A 25,889-nucleotide genomic window follows, 5' to 3' on the forward strand; every position below is an offset into this window, starting at 1 on the left:
GAGTCATCGGGAGGAGGATGGAGACCTGTTATCAACGTCAAGGCCCTCAACCGCAGGACTGTCGCCAACCGAGCCAGCCTGATCAACCCCCAGGGAACGCTGAAAACTCTGCGACTGAAAAAGTACAAGTCCTGCATAGACCTGGCAAACGGATTTTTCTCACTGAGGTTAGCCAAAGCCTCCCAAGGCAAGACTGTGTTCACTCACAAAGGTAAATCGTACGCCTGGGAATGGCTGCCGCAATGCTACAAAAACTCTCCAAATGTTTTCCAGTTGGCAGTAATGGACATACTGGACGGCCTGGAAGCGACCATATACATCGATGATGTATTCATTGCAGATGACACAGAAGAAGAACATTTGGTGAAATTGAGAAAAGTGATTGAGTGACTTACAGCGCAGGATTGAAATTAAATCTAAAGAAAGGCCAATTTGGACAATTCCAAGTCAACTACCTGGGGTTCCAGGTCTCTACCGACCTGGGACTCTCGGACGGATTTTGGGGAAAAGTGGAGCAGATCGACCCACCAACTTCGCTGAACGAACTACAGAAGGTGTTGGGACTCTGTAACTACGTTAGGGATCATGTCCCTACCTACCAGAAATATGCAAGACCGCTGTATGCCAAATTGAGAAAAGAAGATCCTGAGGACACCCACAAAAAGTGGGAATGGACAGCGACGGACCAAAAGAACTTGGAAAGCCTGAGAACAGCCATCAAAGGAGCTTTGCGGCTGGAACCACGAAGTCTGACAACGAAGCTGGTGGCAGAGGTCAGTTGCAACGAGGACGACGCAGTGATAAAAGTCAGCAACGAAGGAGAGGGGATAGTGACTTTATGGAGCTACACCCTGTCCTCCATGGAAAAGAAATACCCCGCGGAAGAAAAGGAGTTAGCAGTCCTGGCAAGGTATTGGAGTACCCTGAAAGATCTAGCCCAAGGGCAGGGAATCAGGGTCCTCACCCAAAGCCAGGTCCATCGATTCCTGAGAAAAGCCACCGTGGAGAGCACAAAAGCAACGAATGCCAGATGGGGTCGATGGGAAGACATCCTGCTAGATCCAGACCTCGAGATCGGTCCTGCACAGCCCGCAAGCAAGAAAAAGACGACACCAGACGACACACAATCCAAACCGTTAGAGTGGACCCTGTACACCGACGGATCGAGGAAAGGACAAGATGACAAAGCCTACTGGGGCTTCATTCTCAAGCAAAAAGAGAGGGAGCGCTCCCGACAACGAGGCCAAGTCCTCGATAGTGCCCAGACCGGGGAGGTAACAGCGATACTGGAAGGTCTACTCGAATTGGAGCGGAGAAGGGTGAAAAGAGCCAGAGTCATAACGGACAGTTATTACTGTGCTCAGGCCCTTAGCGAAGACCTGACCATATGGGAAGAAAATGGGTTTGAGAGCGCTAAAAGTAAAAAAGTGGCTCACCAAGACCTATGGAGAAAAATAGCCGAATTGCGGCTAACTATGGAGCTCGAAGTGATGGACCAGAGGGCCCACACGCGAGCAGGAACTCACTGGCAAGGAAACGAAGAAGTGGACCGTTTCGTCCAGATGAGACAAATTGTCTTTGTTGGGATCGAGAAGTGGGAAGAGCTGCCCAAAGGAAGGGTAGTCCCAGAAGAGAACGTGAAGGAAGTGGTGCAGGCGGTGCATGGCGCACTAGGACATGCAGGCACCGTTCCGACGCGAAGGGAACTGGAAAAGCAGCGACTCTGGATTCCTGAAAAAGAAGTCCGAAGAATCCTAAAAGACTGAGTTGTGTGGTCGATACAACGCAGGAAGGTGAGGACAAAGGGTGGAAGGACTCACCATTAAAAGTACCGTACCCTGGGGTTCAATTTGCATGGATGTTGCAGGACCCCTAGGGGTACCAGGGAAGAACGGAGAAAAGTACCTGTTGGTGCTTGTGGACTCTATGTCAGGATACGTGACCACAAAAGCGGTGAGAAAGGCTAACGGCAACAGTGTCGTTAGCATGCTGGACCAAGTCTGTGGCTACCTAGGAGTGCCTAAGGAGCTCAGAACTGACAACGGTACGCACTTTCGCAACGCAAAGGTGGACCAATGGTGCCAACATCATGGGGTAATGAGGATCTACTCTCCCCCATACACTCCCCAGGCCAACGGGGTAGTAGAAAGGACCATTGGTTTGGTGAAAAGTTGGATTGGGAAAAATGCCAACTCCAGAGAATGGAGCACTAAGACCTTGGACATTGCCAAGGCCTTGAACGACCGCTACCGAAGTGACAGGCCCTCCCCTGCAGAGGAGCTGATGCGCCGCCCCTTCACGTCACAGGAAGTAGGGCGGCGCTTGGAGGATAAAGAACCCAAGCTCGAGCAAAAAGTCTCACTTCGAGTAGGACAGCGAGTCTGGATCAAGGCTCAGGTCGGTGCACCTAACTCTGCAGTCAAAGCCAAGTACGACAAATCTGACATAGTGGTGAAGATATTGGACAGCAACACCGTTCAACTCAAGAAGAGAGGAATCCAAGGAGTGGGACAGCTGAAGCCAGTCCCACACTAGGAGAAAACCAGGAACTCAAGAATGGCCACTAACATACAAGGTTTACCACCCTACGTCAGAGTGGCCAATGTCAAAGGGGTGGTTACCATGAGAAGGAGTACTACGGGGCTCTGGGTAGGCAGAGCCCTGAAGAAGATGGAGTATGCAAAGAGGGGATTTATTTCCGGAGAAAAGGAGGTGTTCCAATGGAGAGAATTAAAGAACGACTGCGTGGTCTGCCTGCTGCCGACCACCCTAGCTGTTCAATGGGAGGGACCCGGTGACCAGAAACCGCTTCGGGTCACCGGGCGAAGAAAAGAGTTTAACAACATGCACCATAAGCTGGTGAAGGTTATGGATGCATACATATGCAGCATGTGCCGTGTGGAAACGTTGCCCAGGTTAACCATCATCACCCAGTGGGATCTATGAGGTGAAAAGCTGGACCTTGGGGATTGCGTCTGCCAATGGGACGGACATCGGCTGCACCTCTGTGGATCATGTACCCTTCTCCGGAGAAGCGGAAAAATGGTGCAGGCTGGTGCCGCAGAGGGATGGCAGGTGAGAAAGTTCCTTGAGCCCCTACAACCCCTGGCACCCGCCTCATGGGAAGGAGGGGGTGCTGAGGCTCCTCTTGAGACAGTTCGTGAGGAGCCCGGGGTACCCTCTGCACCATCTCTGGACCCATCGAACGGGGAACCACTGGAGGCAAGTGGGAGCCGGAGAGCTGGACCCAGGGGAACTTGGAGAGAGTCCGTGTGGAGGAATTGGCCATACAGCCCAGCCCAGGCGGAGGTCACCTACCCACCACTGGCTGCAGTGCAGATTCCTTCGGCCTTCAGGGTTTATCGCGACCCTGACGAACCAGGCTACAACTCAGTAGCAGCGAGCTTACCGGACTCCCGCAGAGAAATGGCGGTTAGCCAGGGCTGGATGGGACCCTAGGAGCTTACTTCCTGGAACCTATTGATCGAGGAAGTCTTCTGTGATCCCACCGCCCCGATACAGGAGCTAGCCGCGGTGCCAAGAGAGGAAGGAGCCCGAGGCACGAATCTTCGTTATCAGATTACAAACCCGGATGCCTTCGGACACACAGGAGCCAGGGCGAAAGAAAAAAGTAAGATCTTTACCGTCACCCCAGAGGGGTGGCGCAGAGACGGAACCATGCAAATACCAGGCTCATGGGCGACAAGAGCGGCCACGCCCACATGGCCGGACCAAACAATGCGCGTGATGGTGACGGTGAAGACCGTGATGGTCCCATTCGTCGGCGTATACTCCATTGGGGTTGATCTGACCAGAGTGGATGAGGCGTGGCCTCCTCCGGAACCACGTGCGGACACCAGGGGTTTAACAGCCTGGGCCCGGAAGTCGTTCCGCAAACTGAGTACTGGTGGAAGGGACCGCAGTAAGAGCGAGTAGAAACATAGTTGAAGGAAAAGAAGGTTGATTGTTGCAATGTCGCACCCACACCAAAAAGACAAACAAGGACGTAAACGGAAAAGGCTTTCCTCTGGTCCCAAAACAAAACAAAGACCTTATATTCAACTGCCAAACGAAAAAATCTACCTCGACAAACCAAAGAGGGATTTTCAATACAGAAAAAGTTTCTGTGGATCCGGAGCATATTTCTGCAGCAATGGCGAGTATCAACGATCCCCAGACCTACAGATCCCAGGGAAGGGGGACTTGCGTAAAGTTATACGGAACGGCTGGGATCTCCAGTACCACGGAATCTTAGTCATGTTGACTTGCCCATGGTTGACACAGCCGGTCCCCTGTTGTCCTGACTCGTCTCCCTGGATCTTGAACACCACTTATCTAACAGTTCAAGGGAAACATCTAAAGCTAAGGTGGGGCCCAACTATGCTGATCATTTGCAAGACGAGTATGTTGAGCTTTGGCTGGGTGAAAATGTGATTTGGACGAACAGCCCAATCATGCGGCGCCGTACGGCTCTACATGTAAAACTCCAACGCCGTTGTGTCATTGAGAATCACGACATGCGGTTACACACTGTCAGTTACCGCCTGCCTAGCCCAGGCCCACCAAACCCGGACCCAGAACTGCGGATGATGCATCTGCCACATACCAAAGACCGAAATTGGATGCACCCGCAGCAGAATCGTTCTGATTTATGGGCAAAAGCAACGTAGCTCCAAACGGAGGACGGAGAGCCCTTATTCGCAGCACTTGCCCAAGTCAGAAAATTTATCTCACCGGAACAGAAAGAGGGGTACTCACTGCTGACTTGGCGCGCGGATGACGAGGGTGATTGCATCGGGCCACTCCCACAGCCAGCGTCGTTAGTGGTCACCTACTACCGATGGGTGTGGAGAGGGCTGGATGAGAGAATTGGACACCACCCCTCAGTGCTATATCATCAGCTCCTGAAAGGGAGGGTTGTTCAGACTGACCCAGACTCGCCTCTGCACTTCAGCTCCTGCTGTCACCGACGGACAGTGGACCTGCAACCGCAGATCTCTACACCGGCGAGACCCACACCATGGATCTCCCACTACTGTCTGGGAGAGTTCAAGAATTTAGGCGACCCGCAAGATTAGCACCCAAAAAATCAGTGAACAATGGCGAGCGACAGCAACAATCACGTAAACGACCACTGAACGGAAAATGGATTTGTTTTTGCATAATGGCTAAATTGTTTGCAGTAATGGCAGGACTAGGCGTGGTCTTGGCCATACTGTACCACTATGGTAGTGAACCTTGGGCCCTAACTCACGTCAGGGTGTCCTACACAAAGAGGTTCGACCAGACATGCTGGATGGTGGAACCTGCAACAGTTGTTCTCTCCAAACTCACTGGACCTCGGAACAACCTCACCCACTTGGACCTAGAGGGTCTAGCTGGTATGAACCGTCGGGTCCAAGAAGGGGGTGAGGCGACACTGAACCTGACTGCTACTATCATCGCATGGATTGCCACCTGGCAACAGACGAGTAGAATCAACGAAACGGAGGGTGGAGCAGATTGGGCAGGTGAGATCCAGAGAGTGACAGAGAATTCGACATGGAAAGTAGATGAAGTATCTACGGAAGGAGAGGAGATGAAGATAACTCTCTTGATCCAGAGAGAGAGGGAGGAAAAAAGGGCACAGTGTAATTGGATTTACCCCAAAGACGGGACTGGTACTGTTACTGTTCATGGGCATGTGTCCCATAGGGAGAGTGAGGGACCGAGGGATACTGGAAACCCGAGGTAATATACGCAGCGAGCCACCGCAACGATACGTGTTTGACTATTATGCCCGGAGAAGGGATGTTCTGGGGACACTACAATCTCACCTGCGAGGCCACACCACCACGACGTAAACCCAGGCGGCCTAGGGTAAGGCCACCGGGTAACTCCACGATCGGCCAGCAGTATAACACCATAAGCCGGGCCGAGAATAACACACAGCAGGAAGAGGAGGAAGACGTAATACCTACGGCTCAAGAGGCCGCGGAGTGGCATCCGCTTCCAGGATTCAAGCCACAAGACTCCAGTCATCGTAAAAATATGAACAGGAGGTGGACGAGGGAGTGTAAGAAGAACAAACTCCCTCAACTTGATGAGTGTTTCTGGAATGTGTTCCATCTCTGTGAGACCCAGAATTACTTTGTAATAACTCCGGCTACCAAACCACAGTATCAGGCTCATAAGTACATCTATCTACCCCAACCCAATGCCCAGCACGAGGGATGGCTCAACGACACCCTGCCTTGGATATGGGTAACTCCGCTGGTGCATTTCAGGGGGTCCTTCCACCAGGGATACTCTAGAGCCAGCCACGGCCTAGTAGGACCTGGGAAAACGGACATGTATGTACAGAAACTGCCAAAACCGGAGGATTTAATGAAAAAATCGACACTTGTGTGACCAACAAAATGTTTGCTGCTCTGAATGGCTCAGAGTATCTAGGCGAGGGAGCCTCACCGCGATGCACACTTTGGCAAGAGTGGCACTGGGTTTGGGGGACATGGCTATATGACTGTACGGGCTTGAAGGAAAATCAGACGATCAAAGGGACCCTACAAGCTTGGAAAGAGGGGCATACTAGAGATAGTGGCTCAACTTGGTGGGGCCTACAGAAAGACGAAGTGTTGGAATGGGTTGTGCCGTGCCTAACTCAGACAGCAAATTACTGGGTGAAGTATCAGTACATTGCCACAGTGTACTCAAAAGACAGAGACATCTGGCCCGGAGTATGGAGCAGCCCCGAACCATATGTAGGCCCACGACCCTGGAAAATGGAGTGTAACCGAGGAAACACGACTTGCAAGATCAGCCTGGCCGGGAGACATTGTGAAACTGTGCCAGGATGGGAGGATCATTGCCAAAGACACTATGGGGAAGAGTACGAAACCCATGTGCAAGAAGTAACCTGGGTGAAAGGAAAAGATAAGAAATGGAGGCGATCAGGACCACTAACAAGCAGCTGTACCAACTTAATCCTGGGCCATCGTATGAAAGACAGGAAAAATGTGAACAGACAAATCATCCCTCAAGTAACGTATCCTACAGTTTTTCTAGCTGAGGGACACGCCTTCAGGAAGAGCCTGTGCGAAGGAAAGGAAGACAGAGGATTTGAGTGGATAGGGCCTAATCGCCTATATGGGAACGGGACGTGCTATTCACCAGAAGAACATTGGCTGAGTTGCGGAAGTGGACGACGAGAACATGAATGCACCTGGATCGAGCTAACAGGAGCCACCATTGTCGGGACCACCACGGTGGCAGTAGAAGAACTGGCAGGGAAAATTGGAGAAGGATTCTCGGTCGTAAGGGGCTGGATGGGGACTTTGTTTTCCTAGCTTTGGCCCTATTTGTTGATGATAGTTGGAATTGTGATTCTGGGCATAATAGTATGTGCCGCCATTAAGGGCGGGGTTGCAGCCACTGTCTCCTCGTGCTTTAAGAGGAACTCTCGGAAGAAACGGGAAGTAGAGGAGAGGCCCCTCCTACGTACAAGGGAGGGCCATACCCACCTATAAAGGGTGGACCATTGGAGCGCCATAGCCATTGCAGACCCGGATCCTCAACCAAGAGCCTCAACCTAACAAAGAAGAAAGAAATTCAACACATACAGCCAAGATGACAACTGACACCACCACTGTCGAGCCCACAGGACTGCCCACATTCGGAGTGAGTATAACCGAAGCATTCCAGAACTCCTCTAATGCAGAACCAGTATCAGTGCTCAGATTAACCAAGCTGGACTTTTGGGTCCTTGAAATCATATGGTTCTTCTACTGCTGTATGGGCGAATGGTCCATACACCAGCCCCTAAGAATGCTAACTCTGGTGGTAGGGTGTCTGAAAGCGGGAATTGTAAACATCTATCGAGGGTCAATGTGGATCACCCTTTCCTGGTTCGCGACCTACCTCTTGGGGAGAGTCAACATCGACACCACCCGCTTGGGCCTAGTGAAGGGAGGAATGGTGGTCATCTGGTTGGGAGTCGACATCGCTGCAGTTTTCTACGGGCCGTTGAAACTGCTGTCAGCAATCATCGAGGCGGTAATGGCAGTTGCTGTGCTGGCATATATCGTGGTCATGACCATGGCTATGCAAAAAAGAGGAAGAAGGCGTTGGCTCCACAAGATCGGCGCCATTGCTCTTTGGGGCTTAGGTTGGGGAGCGACTGTCGCCATCTACTGGGCGGGTTCCGAATCTTCGATCACTATAGCAGCATGGCTCATGATGTATGAGGCCCTTTTTCCGAGGAAAGACAGACCTGAGAGCCCCGGCATGACACCTCCGGCAGCGTTGCAATCTCCATGGCTGCATTCCCTGGCTATGAGGCGCTCCATGGCGCGCTCCAATGCAGATGACGTGTCTTAAAGAAGAAAATAGGACCCCCCCTGCTAAGCTTACTATGCCTTTAACGCTTTATGGTAATATTAATTAAGTTTTTGTGTTCAATCAATTTCAGGAAGGTGCCTGCTGTATCTGCTGTGGAATCCTCACGGAGCAGGTGATGCACCTATGGGTGGTAACCCCAGCGTTATGGTGCACCCAGTGCTACCTGGCAAAAGTCATATGGAGTTCCGCTGAAGAAGCTGTACCCGAGATCCAATTCTACAGCAACGGTATGTACTGCCCCATATATACAAAGTTATGGGAGTTTCCTGACGGCACCTGGGTGGCCTCAACCCATCTCGTCGATGGCCGGTTCGTCGTCATTGGGCCGCGCTTGCCACCTGTGTTATATCGATCACCATCTCCCGAGGATCCCAACGACGCGGCGAGTGAAACAGAGGTGGACGTGGGTGTACAGACGGAGACCGCAGGGATAATACCAAACCTGATGGGGATGTGGGGATACGATGAGGAATGGGGGGAGCTGGTGGAGGTGATCCCTGAAGGGCTAGCAGGATTTCGTGAATCAGAAGAAGGCACCCGGGGCAGCCCTGTCACCACCCAAGGTTCCCTCTCTCCAAACACCATACTAGACCAGAACGTGTTGGCCCTGGTGAAGGACATGGACGCCCAGCTGAAGGATGCAGATGACGACGAATGGCTCCTGGGACTGGAGCCCCCGGGGTTGGACGGGCTAGTGGTGGTCGACAGCTGGGAGGCAGAATCAGAACCGCCTTCACCTGAGGACGACGTGCTCCTCGTCACTGCCCCTGTTGATGACAACTTCCTGGAGGGCTGCGAGTAACACGGAGCGGCAGCCTGAGACCTCAAGAAGGGGGTGTCAAAAAGAGTTGAGATCCCATGAAGGCTGCCTTAAATAAAGGAATACATGTTCGGTATGTGAATCAGGCTAAAAGGGCACACAGCGTATACTTATAGTTTAAAGGATGAAATCTAATAATCATTTTAAAGCAAGTGTGTAGTACATAACAGATATGTAATGATTTAACAAATGTAAACTGATAATAATAATAATGTATGTGTATCGGAGTAAAGTGAAGTCTGTGTGTGTAGAAAGAGCTGATGTAAGGGGAAGTAAGCAAGGGTGGGGACCTTAGAAGCTGAGGTCATAACAGATGTTGGGTGTTTTCGAGCACATCTACGGGTGTAACCGGACACACGACTGATGAAGTAATGACACACACACACACACACACACAGAAAGTTGGTGTTTTCCTAGCACATACTCAAAATCAATGATGTCATGTTAATCACGCGCCGAGTTAGGGATTGTTGGGGAAGGGAGGGGAGAGACAGTCCAAAAGTGTTATAAAAAGAGTGACTTGCAAACAGCAAGACGGGATTCATCGCAGGACGCCGACCAAGTGCTCCACGGAGAAACACTGGACCTCGTTCGACAGCAGCATCGGAGGACTTCGTCTCTGTTCACGGAAAGAAGACAGCCGTTCCTGGACAAAGATTGAAAGACGAAGATTTCCTCTCCCCCTGTTTGACTTTAACAACCGGACAACAGATGGACGCAGCCGCCCTAAAGACTTTGTACTGAGCCTGAAGGATCGCTGAACGGACTTTGGTGGCCGCGCAGGAGGAGCTGAAGGTCAGGCCAGACCTTCGCTCCTACAAAACCCAAAAGGACTTTTTATCACATCAAGAATCCAGCTCCACTGAGCCGCCTCGGCATTGAAAATGAATGAGTATAATCAAAGAATTAAAAGTATCGAATTAAGTGTAGTATGATTTTATGTGAGCTGTTGCTGTGCCCCTGCTAATGTATATATATCCTGTAATAAATATCTAATCTGCATTTAAAGTAAATTTCTCAAGAGAATTCATTTGCTGAAGTAGTAAAGTCCCTCGTGGCAGTAAAAGGTTAAATCTATTGTATGTTTAACAACAAGAGTTCTTAATGGTTATCCTAGTGACCGGTCCACTTAACAGTCCCTTACGGTTTTAGTTGTAATTCCTAGCCGTTAAAACCTAACCTGGCAATTTACCAAGAGCCCGGATCCAGAAGAGGAAAGCTGCCATAACTGACGCGACTGGTAGAAGCGCCCGGCCAGGGTGGCCCCTCGGCCGAGTGCACGTTACCGGAGGAAGCAGGGTAGACGTCAGGAGTAACGGTAGTTAGCAGAGCCAGGCGAGTTTCCTCGCAGAACACCAGCTCGCCAATCTTTTAATAGAGAGCTGAGTCAGTAGGTAGCCCCGTATCGGGCCAGAGAACCCCCGGATCTAACAAAATGTTCTACGAGACCAAAGTGTCAGTAAAGCGGTGGCTCTCCAGTTTCATACTTAACGTGAGAGTGTTCACGAAGACTTTCACCCAGTAGAGTGAATAGTGAGCTCATGTTGAGAGTCCTTGCCTCCTTGATAAACTACTGTAGCAAAGGATCTGATGGACTGTATCCGTTAATTTAATAATGTTAAGGATGTGGGTCCCCCTAAAGCAATATAGTGTGAAGTGACTATCAGAGCTCAGTACGCGCTGATGCTGCAGAGTAATGAAGGTTTGTTGATGTGGGTTTTAATTGGAGAGAGAAGACACTCAAATTCAACTAAAAAAAAGTTTTTAAGCTACTCCTGAGATTAAATGAACAGAAGGTTAATGTCTGTGATTTGCGATTAGAGTTAATATCCATGCTAATGGACACAAATAGTTTAAAAGTAATGTTGTCAATATAGATAGAATGAATTTTGATTCATAGAAATATAAGGCATCATCAAGATAAACTGGCAAGAGAGCCAGTGTTGACCACAAGTTTTAGTCTGCTTCAGAGCAATGATACTGCCGTATAATATCTTAAATATGTGCTATATGCAACATTTCTGAGGGCAGATTATCTAGTGCAGTAGTGGAGGAGTAAACTGTGGTATAGTGGAGTGGTGAGAGATTATCTTTAAGTCATCCTCTTACAGGACGTTTCTTTTCTCATGTGTTTTTGAGAGATGCACGTTTTTTCCATGTCAGGTCAGAAAGCTTTTCTAGTTATCTCCTCTTGAAAAGCTGTGTGGGGAAGTGGAAGTGACTGACCTCAGCCGTCCGTCCTCGGCTGCTGCTCCTCCAGGGATGATCTTGGTGATGAAGATGCCGGGGTCGTCACCAATGTGTGGGTTATCTGTGCCTCCGGCGATGCTAAAGCCCAACCCTGAGTTACCCTGTGGCCATGGAAAACAGTCAAGGACAGGCAGTCTCATTCTGTATGTAGTGTGCCAAAATGCCAACACATCAACTAACTGCATGTACTGCAAGGAACAATTTCTTTAAAAGTCAATGAAATATTGAGGCAGTTTAACAGTATGGCTGTACAGGGTCTCTGCTCTCAGCATAATTACAAAGTGTTCAGAGATGTAAAGTCTTCAGTTTGCATTACACAGCCTCTCTCCTGATTCCATCATGACAGATACACTACGAAATGTTGTATTTACGGGCTCACACTGTCTTTCAGACTGTTCTGCTTTGTCGGTTCTGCAAATAAATACCCCTGGATGCCCACTCACAAAATGAAGGTCAAGTTTTGATTCAGTCATTAGCTGATGGGAATAGCAGCTTCTCTTGATTACAAAACCCACTGAGAGTCCCTGCAGGGCATTGCTGCCTGGATGCTGAATCAGAATCATTAATAATTATAATAATAATAATAATAATAATACATAAAGTGACTGGTAGTAGCTCATGATGTAAACAGATAACTGTGCGTAGATCCTCTAAAGAGGCAGCATGGATGTTTCAACTTCCCTCTAGCACTACCTTGCATGTTATTGTAAAGCCTTCAGGAGACCACAGTGCAGAGGCATGTTCTCATGGATCATCTGAGGTTAAACACAGCTGTGAGGGATGTGAGATACTCACCCGCTCTAGAGTGATTTCCTCAAACTCGTATTCAATTTCTGTGCCGTTGACCTGAGGGTACAGAAAACAGATTGAGATTTTTAGCCCTTCAAACATTGGGGAGACACTGCAGGCAAAACATAGTTGTTCATGTGTTCTCTCAGAATATTGGAAAGAAAACATCTGAAATACACATTTAGGTGTTTCTTTACTTCTTTGTCTATTGCCTGTAATTTTCTCCTGAATTCACATAGATTGATGGATAGATCATGATATTAATGGCTGAAACTGGTCGATACCAGCATACGTAAGCACATCATATTTTGTTGAAAAAATTATTAGATTTCATAAAACCTTGAAGAAATTGATTTTTTCTTAATGTTTTTGCATTTATTGTTAAATAGGTGCACAATATGACCGATGATCTATTCATGGATGATGATGTTGGCTCTAAACTCTCCATACTTAAATTGAACAGGGGCTTTCAGGTTTTCAGCCACTGATTTCTCTGCTAAATAGGCGCCACCTCAAGGGACACAATTTAAGGTGATGGTTAATCAACATATGCTGTTTTTGCCACATAGCGGTTATCTACAGCAAAGTCAGTCCCATCCTGTATCTCACTGAGATGATTAATTAGCAGAGAGCACTTCTGTCATTATGCATTCATACAGGAATAGCACACCAGCATGTGAGACGCTGCATATCATAGTCCCAGTTGGACATCATTTTTGAGCAGCATCAGATGTTATTATCAGAACTCATAGGACTGTAGAAGCAAGCAAGACCTGAAGACTTAATTAGCAACGGCAGTAAAAGAGGCAGAGTTTATCTGAAGCTACTATATGATCATAACTCTATCACAAGAACACAATATCTCAGTAAAAGTTAGTAATGTTGTCTGGCAGGGAAAAACAACTGCTTGCAAAATGTCACAGGCTGAGGCAGATGCTCCTTTCCTCATTTCTACACAAAATAGAGAAGCACCTTCAACTGTTAACATAACCGCCAACACGTGACAATACAACACCACTTGAAGCCCAGTCAGCTTCATTTCTCTGTTCTGATGTAAAATACTGAGGTGTTGGTCTTTAGAAGTCTTGCGCTAGTCATTTATTCATGACAAACATCAATAATTCAGAACTGCAACCTTATTTGTTACTATGATAAGTGATGATCAAAATGTAGTAACGCACCACACATACTATCTCAGCTAAAACTCAGTAATAATGGGCTCCTACTCAAGTGTGCTTTAATCTGCTGGAGGTATGGATCTTCTACTGAATAGGTGCTTCAAAAAATACACAGAAACTCACATAAGGAACCGACTCCAAAGTGTCTGTGTTGACAATCATCGGCGCAGGGCTGGCCTGTAAGAGAGACAGAGAGAGAAGGGGGAGACTTATGTTTTAGCGATAGAGGGCCCACCACTGTCCTACTTTCCATGAATGTATCCAGGGGACAAGCTTGTAGATCTCTGTATCATCAACAATTCAACAGACTTCCATTTGCTGAATGGCAGCAGAAATGCTCCACTCACACCCAGTTATTGTAGCTGAGCAGGTTTAACGAGAGACAGATGAGAACATGGGTAGTAAAGAGTGGACGCGGTGACTTCCTATTGGGCAGATATGCCGCACTGATAGTAAAGAATTCATGAGTCATACAGGACAGCACTCCCCAGAGAGGAACTCCGATTTTTGGCCACAACATGAGAAGCTGGACCGAACATCCAATCAGCAGTTCAGTTTCCAGTACGTAAAGAATGAGCCTGATGTATGAGACTCACTTCAGAAGAGGATGCTCAAGGATGCATTTGGAGATTCCTTTGAAATTCATCCTTTGATTTTGGCATCACAAGATGAATAGAACTTAAACAAACAAGGGCAATAACAAAAGAAAAGGCTAATCATTCTCAAATAATTAGAATGAAACACAATATGATGCATATCAAGTAGTATATTACATTGTGTGCAAAAGGTGAGAGCCCCAAATAACTGAAGTTCTTTGAGATTTAAATGAGTTGCCGAATCCGGTCACGGATCCTGGACTGGAAACATGTTTTACATGAGGCGTCATCATGATGTATGCAGTATCTATACACACACAGAGTCCTGTCACAGCTATAGGGTCATAGCACCATGTGCAGCTGACTGACATGATGCTGGGAAAGACAAGACGCTTTGCTTGGTCATCAGTGCAGTGACAGCACATGTCATCAGCAAGAGACCCTGTCTGTCCACTCATGTCTCCATCACAACTACCACAGAGTTGAGACTACGGGTTCCATGACCCCACTGTACTACAGGACTGCTGCTTCTTTATACTACTTGCAGATTAAGCTTTTGGTGAATCAATGCATGGGATGAGCATTTTTGGGTTTGCTTCAATTAGTAAATATTAGTAAAAAAGAACGTCCTGTGGACAATCATTTACAGTAAACCCTGTGTTGATAAATAAGGTCTAAATGATCAGCCATGCATATGCACAGTTTTGTGCTCAAATGGTGTGTATGCTCATTTCTATGCACAGGACCTAATTCATCAGTTTCTTCTTGTGCTTGAGAATGTGAGTACAAACCAGCTCTACAGTTAACCAAGCAAGCAGGATTAATATTACCCGTTCCTGAGGACACGCATTTACGTTTTGATTTGAAAAAATAGTGTTTTTCTTTCAGTGCAAATGAGGCCATTAATGCCTCTATTTCTTATCATTAGTACTGCATGTCAGAGCACCTGTGGATCTGTAAATGGTGTTTAATTGACCCCTTGCTAAGCCTTGCCCCTTTGTTGTTAGCCGCCGCTTCAGAGCTACCATGGAGCCCACATTGTCACTAACTGCACTCCCTGAAGAAATCTAACTGTAGAGCAAGGCATCTTTCACTGCTTTCCAAATCACATACTTTGTCTTTTTACCTTTATTACATACTGCAGCTGCTCTTACAAAATACATACTGTTGCATGCAGTGTGTATTCAAGTGGGTTGAATGAATGATTGAATGGCCCAGGTTTCCTACCGTGACGGTAAAGTCTGCCCTGGAGTGTTTGATGTGTGATTGACAACAGATGTGTGAGAAGTGCAGTTCAGACACACCTCAGTAAACAGCATCGAAGATGGAGACAAAACCTATAACTGCTACTGTGAATACTTTGACAGAGGAAGACATTACCAGTGTCTCTGGCAAGAAATCTGAATTTATTATTATTCATCATCATAAGTTGCATTGCCAAATTATCATCACTTTTAAGTTCAATGAATAATGCAATGGGCCTATCACTAAAGCACTTCTATCAACACATCTCTGTTTCTTTTACCCAAGTGAGCTCAAATCATTTCATCAATACTTTTGCAGATTAGTGAGGACAAATTAGATCCAAATCAGAATCCCACATATTTGACTTTTTAATGGAGGTGAAAGAAGACAGAGTAAACTCATGGTCTTTAAATTTCCCTATGTGTTTATTTTCGGTTTGTTTAAGGTCTGTTAACTTTGTGATCTATAATTTAGCCCATGAAAACAACAAGAAAAATCATCATGTTAAGATTTAAATAACTACTGAATTACTGAATTAGAGCCGTCTTATTTCCCTCCAGTGCAGGAAATTGAAGACATTTTGTTGCATAATCTTGAAACTTCATTCATGTGAATTATCAAATCACTGTGGCTCATTCAAATGAGAGTCTGAAGATCACAGAGACAGACAGCGACAGAGAGACTGGCCACAAAGTGATTGAAGGAAAGAGGTGTTTGTGAGAGGAATGATGAGCGGGTTTAAGACACATCTGCTTGCCGTGCACGTACTCTAATTACTAATTATATGAATGAATTCACAGCCGTTCTCAGACAGAGAGGACAGCACACCAAATATCAACTTGACTCAAGGAATCCTTTTACTATCGTTTACCGCAAAGATTAAAAATACCCGTTCATTCATGTACCACATGTCTGTTCGAACACAAGAAAACATTCTCCCATCACATCCATTCACTTACACATACACACCACTCCTCTGTAATGCAAGTAGCGTCCAGAGAGGACATTCACTCAGACACAAACAGTCACGTGCAGCTACTGCAAGAGGACAGAATCTGAGAAAGAAACAAAGCAAATCTTCTTCTGTAATGCCGGGGAGCAGGAAGCTCAAATAATCCGATTGTAGGTCAGGAGCATTTGTCAGCTTATCCCTGTGTCTGGATGCTTTCTGTTGAACAGTGTGAAAGGCATGCCAGCATTGTGAACTGTACCATACTGAAGTCATCTAGTCACTTAATGTCTTACAGAGAAGCTAAAACGAGGCTAAAAATACGTAATCACTCAATTGCTTTCTACAGTTTCACTTCTTTGCACTGCTATGCCCTACAGTACCCAATACCACATCACATGGATCCCACTGCCACTATGAATCAACTTGTATGCACACAGAGACCCCCGAGAGGTAATGGCCACTCAACTGCGCACTTGGGCTCATCTCTCTCCTCTTGTTCATGCTTCCTAACATCGCCACGTGATCAACTGCCTCCAACAACATTAAGCCATCAATGATATGTTAACAGGCTTTCATGGAGCTATAAACTCTATTGGTGAGAATATCATAGGCTAATAATATTCTAAGAAGCAGAAAAAATAAGAACAGAAGACAACGTATAACAAAGCCCTGAATGGATGATGAGGAAGGTGTAAAAGCCTTACTGAGACTGTCATCACACTGCAGAAACCAAAGATGCAGCATCAGATACGTCAGATGTTACAGAGAGAGTGGCTTGTATTTCTTGTTGTGCTCTTGTTGAGGTTGGCTCAATAATTCAGCAGCTCCTCTATGTATAGTGTCTCATGAAAACAGGGGAGTGTATAAATGATTGACAGGCATCCCATGTAAAAATAGTCAACAACACATTGTGAGATGTGGACGCTAAAGTATGGTCAGAGTGAGGCTAAAGGAAAATGCAGGAGTGTGATGTAAATGGACAGATAAGCTCCACTGGAGGAATTAAGAACCTTAAAATGAGACTGAAACTACAATCAAACTGCAAAGTCATTTGTCCGGCAAAGACAATATTGATGGATTCCTCAGAGGCTAATTAGAAATGATGAATCATCAAGTTATAATGAAGAAGACAACAATTGTTGGAGTTTGAGACAGATAGAACAAGTTCAGTTCTCATATCGTCACCTTCCTAAAATAATGGCCTATGTTATTTTTTGACAAAAATGATTTTGTTGCCTAAATCATCTCCTCATGATGCTGGCCACTTCTGGTAAAATTGCCAACATCCTCAGTTGAACAGATCATGCGATTATACCCCTGTAGTATAATGGCCTATGTCAAGAGTGTGGCTTAGGCCGTTTTATTTTGTCTTTTCTGAAAAAACTGAAAAAATGACTTGGGCCATTATTTTAGGAAGGTGACGATATTCAACTTTCAAACTCGACATTTCCATCAAAGACATGCCTTTACAGTTTACAACTACTACTACCGTCTGTCTCTCTCCTCCTGCTCACACAGGAGGCGTCGGGTAGTTAGGACGGCCCCCAGTGCACACCACTATGACGGGCCATAGTTACTTACTGACGCTTTTATGTTTTAGTCACTGCTCACTCGGCCTGCAGATTTTGTGCCTAAACTAGCCTCTATATGTCGTATCGTTGGACAACATCAACATACATGTTACTCATTGCATACAAAAATATCAAAGGAAATTAAAGCTGCGAGCAGCATTGACCGGGCCCTCGCAACTTCACGCACGTCGAGGGTACTAGCAGGACTCTGGCCATGCATTTCTGTGACCGTCATACACTGCGTGCACGAGTTAAACGGTATTTTCCGGTACTGGCAGGACTCTGGGTGACGCGGCCATGAATTTCTGTGACCATCACACTCTGCGTGTACGAGTGAGATATTTCCTGCTTAGACCAGCAGCGTAGCAAGATCATGTTGCCAGGTCTTAAGCCTGAAATGTTTTGAGTGTACATCCGATACAATCATAAATGTAAGCCTTTAAAGATCATTAAGAAAATGAATGTGTGTGAATGTGCTTCAGTGTTTGTAACATAACAGACTGTCAGTTTACTAGGATAGGGTTCAACTCCCTGCAACTCCACTAATGCCCACTGTTATCTAACTTTTGCTCTCCAAGCATCTTAGTTTGCACATATTTAGATCAGAGAAGTCATTCTTTTCTCATGGTGTGCCCACAAACCCTTTCAATAAGGTCAGTGTTTGGGCCGCTGTATTTATAGAATCCTGCTTACGTCCGTGCTTATCAGTAGGTGGCGCTATGACAATGAGTTAATATTGGCATGCAAAAGTCCTAAAGCCATGACAGTCAACAAGACAACAATGTCAAGTTTGGGACAGTTTTGACAAAGTACAGTCGAGTTACAACAGCTTGATGGATGATGGTGAACCATGTAAAATGGCCGTCACACCATATCCACGTCGTTCGATGAAACCTAAAGCTTTTAGTAACTTTTAATCACTAAGGTCTTTAGATTGTTCTGACCAAATTCTAAGCTGATTGGATTAATTCCCAAGGAGGAGTTCGTAGTACAGCACCTGGAAATGGAAAAAAAAACACGAGAAATTCATACAAAATTCAAAATGGCTGACTTCCGGATGGGTTTAGAGCATGGTCCCAAGAGACTTTATTTTAAGTCCACATGTGATACATGTGCCTACCAAATTTTGTAAATCTATGTGAAACGTACAACGAGGGCTGCTTCGTTGAAATTTTGTAGGGGGCGCTATTGAGCCGATTTGCCACTCTGAACCAATAAAATCATATTATATAACTACATTTTGGGCTTTAAATGTGTATGCCAAGTTTGCTTATGTTTCGAGCATGTCTAGCCTCTCAAAATGACCTTTGTTGTTAACGGCGAAGACTGCATCGCCACGGCAACGGCGTTCGACGAAACATCAAAAGCTTCATGGTATTATGGTATTATGGTATTATGAACTTCTTACATTTGTGTGGAAGTAATTTGATGTTGATTTGATTTACCTACTAAGAGAAACAAGCCAAAGTATAATGACTTTAACTTCCTGTTACCAGTAGGTGGTGCTATGGCTATGATTCAAAATTGGACTGCAGATGTCTTCAGGCCGGGAGTCTAATCAAACATGTGCAATCTGGTAAAGATCTGATGATGTGGAGTTGAGTTACATCAGTTTATTCGTTCATGGCGAAGGATCAAAATTCGCCGAGCCGCCACGTCGCCGCCCTTCAACAACTTCTTACAATTTTCACAATGAAGCATTATCAAGGTCTTAAGGCTGTTCTGACAACATTGTAGAGGGATCTGATTAATCTGTGAGGAGCAGGATGTCAAAGTACACAACTTACAACTTCCAGTTGCCACTAGGTGGCGCTATTACTATGATTCTAAATTATTACATAGATGTGTTCCGGGTCAGGATGTTATGACATATGAGAGATTTGGAGCAGATTCGACAATGTACGGCCGAGTTACAACAACTTCCTGTTTCGCAGCGAATGGTGTTTTTTTGACGCCACGCCACGGACACATAGTTCGATAACTTTTTGATCTTTGAGTAACTTTTCACTGCCAAGGTCTCAAGAGCATACTGACCGAATCTGAAGTCAATTGGGTCAAATCTCTGGGAGGAGTTCGTTAAAGTATGACACCTTGAAATGGTCAAAAAACGTCATAAAAGTCAAAATGGCCGACTTCCTGTTTGGTTTAATGAAAAACTCCAAGAGGATTTTTTGTGCGTCTCATCACGTTCCACATACCTACCAAATTTCATACAGCTAGGTGAAACCCAATGTTGGGGCTACTCAATAGGGGGCGCTATCGAGCCAATATTTCATACAGCAGTTGGACACCCCAATCAGACTGCAATTTTCGCAAATTCTGGCTTGCGTGCCAAATTTCGTAATTTTCCCAGTATCCCAAGCATCTCCTTTTTGCGACGAAACACTAAGAATAATAATAATAATAATAATAATAAACATTAGAATAACAATAGGTCCTCCGCTCCGACTACGTCGGTGCTCGGGCCCTAATAATAAACAATCGAATAACAATAGGTCCTCCGCTCCGACTACGTCGGTGCTCGGGCCCTAATAATAATAATAATAATAATAAACATTAGAATAACAATAGGTCCTCCACTCCGACTACGTCGGTGCTCGGGCCCTAATAAACATACGAAAAACAATAGGTCCTCCGCTCCGACTACGTCGGTGCTCGGGCCCTAATAAGAAATTGTTCAATAAAAGTTTATTTATAGAAAATAATGGAAACCATGATAGAGTTGAGTTTGCCTTCATGAAATATATAGCAAATGCCACCAAATACGATCTAACATGAATCCTTCTTTGAACGTCGGTATCATTTTAAAGAGTCTATTCTTCATTCAAAGCATTGATATAAGTTTCTCCACATACACACCCCCCCCTCCCCCTGAGGACCACACTTCCTCCACTGCCCGTATTTATGGTCTTCCAGTTCATCCTCGTTGTCCAGCTCCCCATATTTCGAAGGCAGCACAATAGCTGGAGAACATGTAATGCCTTTCCCTCTGCAGCTCCGTGATGGATGGCCTCTCATTACCTCCCACTGCCTTGCCTTAGGTCATTTTGCTTGTGCGATGGTTGCACAAACACTACAAATCCCAGCAATTAAATCCACAATCATGATTTGCTTTTGTAGTACATCGGTTTTGTGTATGTGAAATTCCGACAGGAATTGCTGATCAGTCATTAAGTCCCTATTAACTCCCCAGTTTGAGCTCATATGAAATACAGCTTCATTAGCTCTGCTCATAACAACCAGCCTAAAAAGAAACAGACATTTCTACATTTACAGCCAATGTCTCAATACCACACACATCAGGTTCTTGAAAGGTAGTGTGTGTGTATGTATGTATGTATGTATGTATGTATGTATGTGTATATATATATATATATATATATATATAAAAGTCAGAGTAGTGTTTATATGTTCAGTCTGCTGTCAATAGTGATGACTGTTGGTGTACAGAACGTCCAAGAGATCATTGCCAATGTGACGCCTTACCTTTGATTTTGTTGCTGCTTTTGCTACCTGGAGCTACTCTAGACCGATAAAATCCACTCGGCCAAAAAATTGGCTGATATTTTTATTCATCATTGCGCTATATGACTGTATCAGCATATTTGTAAGTCGATAAGTAACAAGAATCTGTATTACAGAAATTCCAAAGATATGTTTTAGGAGCTTTAGGAAATGTATCTCCATACAGTGCAAGTTTAACGTAAAACGTCCTGCTCATTACATACATCTTTGTTAGGATGATTTATAAAAAAACAATATTAAAAAAATCATTATCAATATTCAATGAGTTTATATAAAAAATGATATCTGCTAATAAGTATCAGATGCTTTAAAATCTCAAATATTGATATCACGATGGACCTCAATGATCCAACTTCAAAATTCTTCTTTCATTTAATCCCAACTTCCACTATGGCAGATTCTTTATTTTTGCATAACTAACTAACAAATCGGCAGCTGCAGACGCCTACATGTGCAACTGGAAAAGATTCCATGAGGCTTTGATAACAAGTTTAATCGCCGTTGTCAAGCTGTGGAGCCAAACAGAAATAAATATAAATTCTTTTCTGATTGAGTAAACCTGTCCTTTGAATATTATATTCTAACAAGAGAGCCTGGCCAATTAAAGCCCATTGAGCAACTCATGAAATGGCTGTTGGCGAAACATCCCAGAATAGCGCCTACATCTCTGTCCACATCACTTGACAATCTTGCATCTCCGTCTTTCTCAACACATATTTCTGCTCTGGCAATCAGATGCAGATCACCAGCTTGGTTCATAGCTCTGCTGTCTGATAACTCCTGGCAGACCCGGTCAACCTTGAAATCCATTCCATCAGTGCTACCAAATTTTCATGATTCTTCCTATAGTTGGAAACGACTGGGTGTCTGTAATAAACATCCCTGTGCTTTGATTTGTGGATGCTTTTCCTCTTTAGCAGGCCAGGCCATGGTTGGCACACTGTGCATTGTAGGATTGCCAAGACTGTTTACATTGCAAGTTTTAATATTGCAGGTTGTGTGACTGATGTACCCACGATGCAGTCCCTGAGCTCTTTATAGCTAACATATGTTGCTAATTTGAATTCCTAACCACATTTGAAAAGGCTGTCCATGTTGTTTTCTTTGGAAAAACAACTTAGTTACTTTTGTCAAAACACTTGATTTTTCATGACTAAATGTTGTGAAACAAAATATCAGTTCAAGATTGGAGGCACAGGTGGGATGAGGTGAGGTGTCCTTCACAAAACCTAACCTTAATTCAATCACAGTGAACTAAGGTGAAAGCTCTGACAAGTTCTGAGTGACAACATAAACAGTGGCACACACAAAAGCCCTGATACAAAAATCAATACCAGCCTTTTGTTAACGCGCTATAAAGAACCTGGTGGGATGGATGGCTGTCAGACATGATTTGACAAAGAGCAGCTATACAGAAGCCGAGCTTGAACGCTAAAGGAAGACAACATATGGGACTGTCATTGAGGTTATCAAGTCATCAGGACACCAAACTACTGACCTCATTTATGCTCTGTGGTTTTTACTGACGTTTGAAGCCACAAATAAAAATGTTACACGGATGTTGATGCCAGTCAAAAAAGATAAACATGCAGGGTTTTTTTAGGATAGAAAACGCCCATAAATTGCAGTTTGTGACAGCCCATCATATTTTAATGATAGTCAACACAGCCATTGACATTTTACTTTATTAAAAAGTGCATCTACAAAACCACCTATGTCATAATTTACCTTCATTTCGATTAGACTAGAAGTCACAAACAGACACCAACTCTCCAACAGCATGCTGGTCCTCATGGACACGTGCTGATAATAGTTCTGACAGTAGCACACTTTTACCTGGTGGGGCTCCTGCCAGCTTTGGACGCAGCTTTGGACGCAGCCACACTCAGGGGGCCACAGGTCACAGCTCCCTCCCTTGGCTCTTACTGACGCAAAGCTACTGGGGCTTCTGGAGGACATGCTGTCCAAATGCCAGGCCGCCATCTGGCCCCCCCTTCGGGGAAGGGTGGCACCGCCAGGGACAGATCTGTAATGGTATCGCTGGCCCGGGTACTGGTGGTTGTTGGGATGTTGATGGTGCCAGCTGAAGGAACATGGCACCTCCTCACAGTCCCCCCTTCCATCCAAGTCCGCCAAGTCCGCTAAGCAACTCTGCTGCTTGCTCAGGTAAGCAGTCATGCTGCCGCCTCGCAACACTAACCTCTGCTGACTTCAACACTTTGTCTTTGGCTTCTCCAGATTCCTCCTCTGTAGGTTTACCGGTACAGTCACCAAACACAAGACGGGGTCCTGCCTGATGTACGAGTCCCTTGCTCCGACAAAATGAATGATGAATGAAGCGACTGGCTGGCTGGCTGCTGAAGCTGTACGGGGCTACATAGGGTGTGTGTGTGTGTGTCAGAGCTTCTAGAGTGGAAGAAGGATAAATGAGAGAGAAAGTGAAGAGAGAGAGAGAGAGAGAGAGAGAGAGAGAGAGAGAGAGAGAGAGAGAGAGAGAGAGAGAGAGAGTTGTCTGTGCATTGGCTGCCAGCCCTCTGTCAATAAATGACTCAACTGGCATTGCTGCTCGACAGGCTGAAACACTTGATGGTAGGTGCTGCTAGGAACTGGAGGAAACAGGAGTTTGAACTTGTTGAAGAAAATCATCATATAATTTAGGATTGAACTGAACACATTTGGATTCACAAGTAAACAGTTTATATAACTTGTTATGTTGAACACACTGGGTTTCATAACATTCTCAGGAAGAGATTAAAGCACCAGACAAATTGTAATCGATCACCCCTATTTGTATCCAAACATTTCCCGTACACGAATCGTGTGTTCTGCCAAAAGGTTATCCTGACTCAAACGAAGTCAGGAGAGCATGACAAAGTGAAGAAATCCGATGTGCTCTGTTTGTGGTTCAACCCACTTGTCTGATTGGTGGAAAGTGACGTAAGGGGGGTAAAGTATGACTATAAAAGTAATCTGTGAAAAGTAATACGGGGGATTTTATTTGGATTTGTTGAACTTGTAATATGTTGGCTTGTTCGTATTAAAACACTTCCCGCTGGTTGCAACTTCAATTCGCCGTCTCTTCTCGTCATTTTGCCACAACAAACTACAAATCCCTAAGCCTGATACTGTGGGAGCAGCTGCATCTAAAGGGTCAAAGACAAGAAGGTAGATTTGCCTTCTGGGTTTGGGAGACAAAGCTTTGTGACACCAGTTCTTCACTTCAAGCTGAATTTATTTATTTTTTACATCAACAATGGATCAATAATATGTGTAATAATGTCTAATGTGAAAGGTGTTTTTCTTTTAAAGTGATGAACCCACAGAGAATGATCACCCACTGCAGTTCCCTTCAGATCTACTGAGCTTTATAGCCTTTTGTAGCTCACAAACTCCCTACTTTCTGTCTAGATCTTCTGTTCCTCCAAGGATTCAGAAACACAGAAAACTAAGCAGGACAAGGGTAAAAGTGCAACCAATCCAACAAGCCACTGATCCACACATTGATCCAAACCTTCCAAACCCCATCTTACAGCTGTAGAGCACAGTGAAGTAAAACATGTGTTATTAGGCATTTAACTTACTGGAAGCACTAATTCAATCTGATCAGGAACTGTATGTCCTGACTTCAACCTTCCCCCGTTTCGTCAAGCAGATGGAATCAGGCCCACAGGGATAGGGATACTACAACCTCCAGCGTTAGCATCAGCATAGAGAGAGGAAATAAGTCGTATGCCCCACAGTGTCTCAAACACACAAATGTTCACACTCTGCATATTCTGAATTCTCACACGGAGATGATGTCATCATAACAGAGCTGCTGACTGAGGCAGCAAACAGCATGCCCTCGTAGGAGAGAGAGAGCATCAGTGGGCAGCCTGAGTGTGTGTGAGAGATGAAGAGTGTGTGGGTAGCAGAGGGCTCGGTTGGATGGCTGGTTGGTCAGTTAGAAGGAAAACGCAGACATCCACAAACACAGACCTCTCAGCTCAGCTGCCATTTCTGACATCCCCCTTCACTCCTCATTGTGTTTTCAGCTTCGCCCACGTGCTTAATTTCATTATGATAGGATGTTGTTGACGATGGAGGACGGTCAGTGTTAGAGGCTGAGTCTAACCAACTGTCAAGATACAACATGACATTTAGATTTTAGATCACTGTAAGAGAAGCATGCAATGTCTGGGCTTTAGAGGCACTGGGATATATGACCTTTATAGATATACATCAGGAACATGTACATCCTGAAACAATCATCATCATCATCACACGCCACCCCTCCTCTCCTTAAATCTGAGGGAGTTGGGAGAGTCTTGAAATGCCAGGCCATGGTGGAAATCAAAGCTTTCAAATACAACTTCATTCTTTTAATCAGAGTCTGAGAAGCCAAAGTCATCTGTGAGTCACTGCTACACATCAACACACAGCATTTATGGTCATTTTGTGATGAAGGGGAGGCACAGCAACTTAATGTAAACGATTCAGTTTGACCCCCTGGTACTGCTGGGCCATCATTTAATTAATTAATTAATAATTTATCATCCTTCAATGGAATCATACCGGGATGAAATCATATATCAAGATATCGTGATA

At 45.3% G+C, this 25,889-nt stretch overlaps 1 protein-coding gene across 2 annotated transcripts in view; it reads right to left on the reverse strand.

The window, feature by feature from the left end:
* Nucleotides 1-25,889, reverse strand: part of dlg2 (discs, large homolog 2 (Drosophila)) — a 284,548-nt gene that overhangs the window by 52,449 nt on the left and 206,210 nt on the right. Inside the window, exons 11-13 of one of the 2 annotated variants that reach the window (XM_076101603.1) lie at nt 13,537-13,590; nt 12,242-12,292; nt 11,423-11,547 (exon numbers count right to left, since the gene is read on the reverse strand). In XM_076101603.1, the coding sequence (XP_075957718.1) occupies nt 11,423-11,547; nt 12,242-12,292; nt 13,537-13,590 (230 nt within the window). The remainder of the gene's footprint in view (nt 1-11,422; nt 11,548-12,241; nt 12,293-13,536; nt 13,591-25,889) is intronic. The other variant, XM_076101604.1, reaches the window with a different exon arrangement.

The sequence above is a fragment of the Anarhichas minor genome, unplaced genomic scaffold (genome assembly GCF_050575085.1).
Source record: "Anarhichas minor isolate MPS153535 unplaced genomic scaffold, ASM5057508v1 ptg000027l, whole genome shotgun sequence".
Lineage (NCBI taxonomy): Eukaryota > Metazoa > Chordata > Actinopteri > Perciformes > Anarhichadidae > Anarhichas > Anarhichas minor.